Source organism: Nestor notabilis, unplaced genomic scaffold (assembly GCF_000696875.1).
Source record: "Nestor notabilis isolate BGI_N333 unplaced genomic scaffold, ASM69687v1 scaffold23139, whole genome shotgun sequence".
NCBI classification, from domain to species: Eukaryota; Metazoa; Chordata; class Aves; order Psittaciformes; family Psittacidae; genus Nestor; species Nestor notabilis.
The window spans coordinates 1,447-7,962 of record NW_009945735.1 but is presented as its reverse complement, the minus strand read 5'-3'; the positions used below and the strand labels follow the sequence as shown (position 1 = coordinate 7,962).

Sequence of the window (6,516 nt, the reverse complement as noted above, 5' to 3'; positions counted from 1 at the left end):
ACAGGGGCTTGGAGCAACCTGCTCTAGTGGAAGGTGTCCCTGCCCGTGGCAAGGGTTGGAACTGGATGAGCTTTAAGGTACCATCAGCCCAAATCACTCAATTATTCTATGACTCTCTGCTAAGTGGTTCCATGAGACCTTGGGCTCTGCTGCCACCCGTCTGGCCGGGCTGCAGGCAGACACAGACACTCAGGGAGCAAACTGTGCATCTCCCAAGATGCTTCTGCACCACTGGGGCTTCTTCATCCCTTCAAAAACATTTGTGTCTTCTCACCCAATGTTTCAGTGGATGAAAATGCACTTTTCCAGACGGATGAATCTGTCTGCAACAGTGTAGAGCTCTCTGCCAAGCTAAACTACACAATGGACCTAGCTGTGGTACCAAACTGCAATGAAGAGCTGAATTCGTAAACATCAGAGAATTAGATCATGGAGACAGTTTGAAGCCAAACAGACCATTTTTCAGAAATGCAGAACAAAAAAGCCTGGTGGGGAAACATAAAACCGGAGCCCAACCCCACGAGGTGCCTGCTGCACAGGCCACAGCATCCCACCCGAGCACTGGGTGGCTGGGAGGTGGAGCGAAGATGGGGTGGGAAGGGCAGGGAGAGGAGGAGAGCGCGGTGCCATGGGCTCTCTGGAAGGAGAACAAGTGATGTGTGAGACCTTGGAAATACTCATCTTCCCAGACATCAGCTCTGTGGCCCAGAGGAGCAGCTGCAGGTCTGCAGTGATGGGTGAGGATCAGGACGTGTCTGGGCAGTGCTGTGTTACCCAGACACAGAGAGCGCCTGGGTATGAAGGTCTCTGTTACTGTCTCTGCTTGGATCAGGTTGGCACTGACATAGAAACACAAGTTTCAGCTTAGACCTGATAAACACAGCACCCCTGTGCCAAATCCACCCACTGGATTAAGGGTGAAACTTTCCCATCATCAGAAAAGCTATGGGACATGAAAGGAGCACACCAGATCTGCTTGTAGAGCTTGTAGTTGCTTTCCAGCTTTGCAGTACTGGAGCATTACCTCAGGTAGTAACTCCTGAATCTGGCAGCAAACTTCAGCCAGCTCTGCAAGTGCCAGGCAAGCAGGCAGCCCGGGGCAAGGGGCTGAACACCCCCTGCCAGGGGGACAATGGGACACCAGCACAGCCCTTACAAGACACCAGAGGTTGTAAAGGAGCAAGTCCCTCTGCACAACCCCAAAAACAAATGCCAGAAACTCCAGCTCTACACACAGAGCCAGAGACCTATGTGAGGCTCGACGCACTGAACACTGCTTGATTTCCTTCACCTGCTGCTGTGCAGTCCCTGGGCAGCCCCTGGGGACAGATGGGTCATGGTTCCCTGAGGACTGTCTTTCCCAGTCCCTTGTCCCATCAGGCAGGTGGCTCTGCAGACAGAGATGCCTCTTACCAGACAAGAGCCTGAGTGCCAGGCTCCCTCCCTGTGAGGTCCCACCTCATCCTCCTCCTCCTCCACGAGCTAGGAATGATGCTGAAGAAATCACATACAATTCCCTGCTATCACCTCCCAGTCCCCATCCCACTCCCACCTGCTCCAACTGAGGCTGTCCCCTGCACTCACCCTGTGCTCATGCACATGAGTCTACCCAACACCCAGCAGAGTGAACCATCCCCACTCCTCCAGCCCTGGGTGGAAGATGTGGGGACTTGCAGCCAGGGACCGCTGGGTATCTGCTGTCAGTGGCCCGGTGACACCTGGTGGCTGCTGGCACCTCGGCATGGCAGGGGTCCTCTGTGCCACTGCCCTGGCTCCCTGTAACGCCCTGCAACCAGTGTGTGCAGCTATGGCCGTTCTGAGCCACCTCTCCCTGGCGGGGACGTGCTCAGACACTGCCCTGGACAAAAGCATCAGAGAGGGGCAGGAGATGCTTCCTGGTGTGCCAGGGAAGTGGTAGGAGCCAGAGCTGAGCCTGCCACCCAAGACCAGGAGGAAGCTGCAGCCACCTTCTCGCTGCACAGACCCTTCCATTTGAACAGACAGGCAATTCATCAACAGCCAGTTTCTTCCAGTGCCAAAACCCACTGGGTCACAGTCCCAGCTGGGCAGAGGGACCCCAGCAAGGCCAATATCCAAACGACTGGGATGAGAAACGCAGCCAAGCCCAACAGACTCCTCTAGATAGCACCAGCAAGAGGAAACCAGGGCTCAGTGCAACAACTTCTCCTGTTCGTTGGGGGTTTCTTTTTTTAAAAGAAGCTGGCCTAAATTCACAGTTACACTCACAGAGCCACTCCTGGTGCAAAGCAGCTCTTACGTAAGTGAAAAGCAGTTCCCTGTGTTAGCAGTGGCAAAGCCTGTGACTTTGCACAGTCTGTGCATCGTCCTCACACCATCACACGCTCCTCCTGCAGACACAACCTGCTCTAGAGAGCTGTGCTTTTCTGGAATACATTTTCCAAACTAATGTAATGTAATCTTAAATGGATGCTTGTATTTACAGAGCTGCAGTGAATCTGAGAACGACTGTTCTCAAAACGCCTGGTTTCCCTCCTCACCAATGCTCGTAGCTGGTGTTCAATGGGTTTTAACATCTGCGTGTTACAAGAGAGAGTCAGGGTGAGATAAACCTATTTATCACACCCTCCTCCAAATGTCCTCCACATACAGGCAAGCAGTTTTATATCCCCCTTCATCTCCCCTCCTCTGTGCCACCACAGTACTTACTCTGAGTGACGCCTGTCAATGCCACTGAATAACTCCCACAGCTCCTCTGAGCTCAGGATCCCATCAGCGAAATAGTTCTTGAACTCCTCAAATGACAGCTTCCCATCATCTGCATGGAAATAAAAGGGAAGAATAATTATATATCTGCAGAAAGCAGCATCCAGGCCCCAGTGATCCTCCCAGCAGCCTCTCCACCCGGAGTGTGGGCCGCTCGGGCATGTTGTGCATAGTAATTAGAGCAGAGCTCTCATTGAAAGCGTGTCCCACCAGTCCCCATCAAAACCCCAGCAGTGCTGGCACGCAGGGCCACTGCTGCTGGAGTTCCAGGTGGGAATTTCTGCCCCTTCCAAGAGACCTCACTGCAACATTTAGAGAAAAGAGATGTGGACACTCAGTACTTCAATGACTGTCCAAGAAGAGTCCATTACAAATGGCACAGTGAGGACAGCATCAGGCTCTTATAGAAAGAAAACCTCTCCACTGACTCATGAGCTTTTTCTTTCCCCTCTGAGGAGGACTTCAGCTCCTGGGCTGCATTTTGATCTGCAAAAAAAGCAGCTCCTGGAGCCTACAGGCTACCATGAAGGAGAGGAGCCAAGGAGGGGGTGGGAAGGCTCAGGGAAGTGACTTGTGATTTTGGACTTGTGTCTGTGTGCCAGATTGTAAACCAGGTAGAAAAGCCTCTCAAATGCCAGGGCCACCAGTAAAACCCTGGACTGAGTGCAGAGACTGAATTAACCCTGCAAGGGATGGAGCAGAAGCCTGGTGGCCCCTGGGCTGGCAATGCAGATGAGAGATCGTGTGCGTGCAGCTAGGAGAAGGGCTTGGGAAAGGTTCTGTCCTACATGGACAGTGAATTGGGAGCCCACTTCCCAAACCCTCTGCTCCAGGCAAAGCAGTAAAGCATTTTTCTTGCAGCCAGAGAGCTGCTTGCCCTTATCCTCCTTCACTCTTGCAGCCAAACCTCCCAGCAGGGATGGGCTGTGCTGCTTCACCCAGACCAGCAGTGGCACAACACAGCACTCACCATTCTTGTCAGCTCGCCGGAAGATCTGCAAGAGAAAACAGGAGAGGGTTTAGTGAGGCAGCACTGGCTCCTCACTGCTGAGCAGAGAGCCAGGGGCACCCAGCACTGCCACCAGCCAAAACCCACCTCCCGGGGAGCCACCAAGAACCCCCAGTGCCAGGGCTGCAGTGGGACATCCCCCTTTGGGAACAACCAAACCCATTTCTCACCTTCAGTGTGCAAAACTCTCAGCACAGCTGCCCAGCACTCACACTGAGCAGCTTTTAGAGCACACAGAGAGAGAGGCAGTAGAGAGGGCTTTGCTACACCCTCCTGATGGAAAGTGTTTAATTTTTCAGACCCTTTAAATGAAAGAACATTAAGCATCAAACCACCCTGTAATGGGAGCGCTTTGTGCATCACTGCTGACATTCCAACTGTCTGCACCGAGGAGCAGCTCTTGTCCTGCACTCTATAATCACAACAACCCTTCCTGCAGCACCTCAACACACACACACTGTAATTAATAACTAAGGAATTCATTAGTCTGTAACCAATTCTGCCTCAGAGCACAGTTGCTCCAGCTCAGGGTCTCAACCCAGGTTCCCAACCAGTTCCCAACCCAGGAGAAAGCTGAGGCTTCTTATCCCTGCCTGGCTCCCCTTTCATCAGGAATTAGCAGAAGGTCTGGGGCTGACTCCAGTGAGGAACAGCATCATTTCCAAAGGCTGGGAGCACCTTGCCAGACCAAACAGTACAAGCTTTTGACCAGCACATCCTAACGAAGCCAACGACAGAGTTGTGTGCGTGGCAACTTTCTTTTTAATCACCCTATTTAATCATTCTGGCTGAGAAAGAAATCTGAAGGTCTGAAAAAAAGATGAGGAAGGGAAAAAGGGCAGGAAAAAGGGGAAAGTGGGCTTTGTTGTATTCTTTTCCATGCACCTGCAAAGCAGAGGCCGCTGATCAAACCACCCCCAGAGCAGCTCTTCTCCCTGCTGCAAGAAGACGTGTTGCTGCCAGCTCCCCCTCCACCCCCAGCTCCCTTCTGCACCGCTCACCGCCAGCTCCGCTGCATGTTTTGAGGCCACAAGCCCATATTTAGCCACCGATATGTCCCTGAAAAATCGCTTTGAGGTAAAGAAACAGCTGCCCAGAGAAACCTCCAGTGCTCACACCTGAGGAAGCCACTGGCTTGCAATTGGGCAGAGGCTTTTCTGGTGCTGGTCGCAGCAGGGAGCTCCTTGGTCCTTCCCCATGACTGAAACCAGCGACACAGCCTTGAAGGATGCTCTCCTGAGCAAGGCAAGTTCCCACCAGCCCGAGCTGCTGCAGGGAATGGAGCACTGTTAGGTAACCATCCCTCCAGGATGCCAGCTTCCAGCAGCCAGGCTGCTGCCCGTGCAGGAAAGCAGGGCAGGGGCTCTCTGAATGCCCCACAGGACTTGCTTTGGAGCTTTACCTTGATCAGCCAAGACAGGATCCTGCAGCTCCCACATGCGGGGCATTCTCTGGGGTTTAAAGCAACTTTCTTCAGGCTAAAGGGCTCTCCTGTGCATCAGGGGTCTCACGGCTGCAAGGTTTCACATGCCAGGGCTCCCCGGCAGCACCATTGGGTCCCATGTGTCTCTGTCACCCTGCCACCTCCCTGCCTCGGGCAAGCCTCATCTCTGTTATTGGAGGGACACCTGGCTCATGCAGTGACATCTCTAGGACTCCAAGTGTCACTGAGCCGGCTAGCTCATCCCAAAGACAGCAAAGTGTCACCCAGGCACTTAACAAAGGGAGATTCAAGTGAGGCCAAACATTCCGCACTCACGGTCTGGCCTTGCTCGGCAGGGTCCGTCTGCAGGCTAAGAGGGAGGACACAATTTGGGGGGGGTCCCATGGGGAGAGTCCTGAGAAGGTCTCAAATCCAGGGTGAGCCCATCCTGGACTCAGCATGAACCTCAGCAAACACAGCTGATGCTGCTCCCTTGTGCCCGGGATCCTGTGCTCCAGCGGTGTGCTGGAGAAGCACTGCCAGTGCACACACCAGGGCTGCCTGGAGCTCAAAATAAACACACATGGCACGAGCAGAGCCCTGCGAGGCAGGGCCACATCTGCTCCATGTTCCCCAGGGACAGCAGGGCTCCTCACCACCTCCAGAGAGCCCGTCCTCAGCCGACCCCGCTGCAGAGGGGCGTCTCAGAGAACCCCAGAGGTGCCTGTGCAGGAGGCAGGATCCAACTCCAGCCAAGCAAAAATAGCACAGAGCAGCTTCCATGCTCCACAGAGTGATCCCCTGTCCCCTTCCCAGGGGCACAGGCACAGAGAATGAATCACAGAGTGGTTTGGGTTGGAAGGGACCTTAAAGCACATCTGGTTCCAACCCCCTGCCACGGGCAAGGACATGCACTGCAATGGCAGGTAAGTGCTGCTCCCAAAGCAGGAGCCCGGTGCGGGGGGCAGCTCTGGGACTAAGCCAAGGAAAAGCAATGCAAAGCCAGGCTGGGAATGGGATCAGGTCTGCTGGAGAGGCCCTGCAGGCAGTCCTCACTGGCACTCAGGGGATGGCAGCCTCAGAAACACAGGGACACTGCCTCAAACCCGAGACGTTCCCCTTAGCCCCCAGCCCCTGGGTCCAAGCAGCTGCAGCCCCGCTCGGTGTCTGCAGTGACAGACACACTGGGACCGATGGGAGCAGCACTGAACCAGCATTTATTTGGGGGATGAAGCCCCCCACACCCAGGAAGGAGAGACATGACAGGGCTTATCCTGCCTGCAGGGCTGGAAGCAACCGCAGCTACTGGACACGCAGCCAAGGGACCAGCCAGCTGATG

General features: G+C 54.3%; 1 protein-coding gene across 1 annotated transcript in view; it reads right to left on the bottom strand.

The window, feature by feature from the left end:
* The window catches only part of LOC104412306 (N-terminal EF-hand calcium-binding protein 3-like), a gene marked incomplete at its 5' end in the record, with an annotated part of 19,552 nt that extends 15,812 nt beyond the window's left edge, over positions 1–3,740 (bottom strand). Inside the window, 2 exons of the mRNA XM_010022982.1 lie at positions 2,689–2,797; positions 3,716–3,740. Coding sequence (XP_010021284.1) covers positions 2,689–2,797; positions 3,716–3,740 — 134 coding nt within the window. The remainder of the gene's footprint in view (positions 1–2,688; positions 2,798–3,715) is intronic.
* Positions 3,741–6,516: the final 2,776 nt, after the last annotated feature.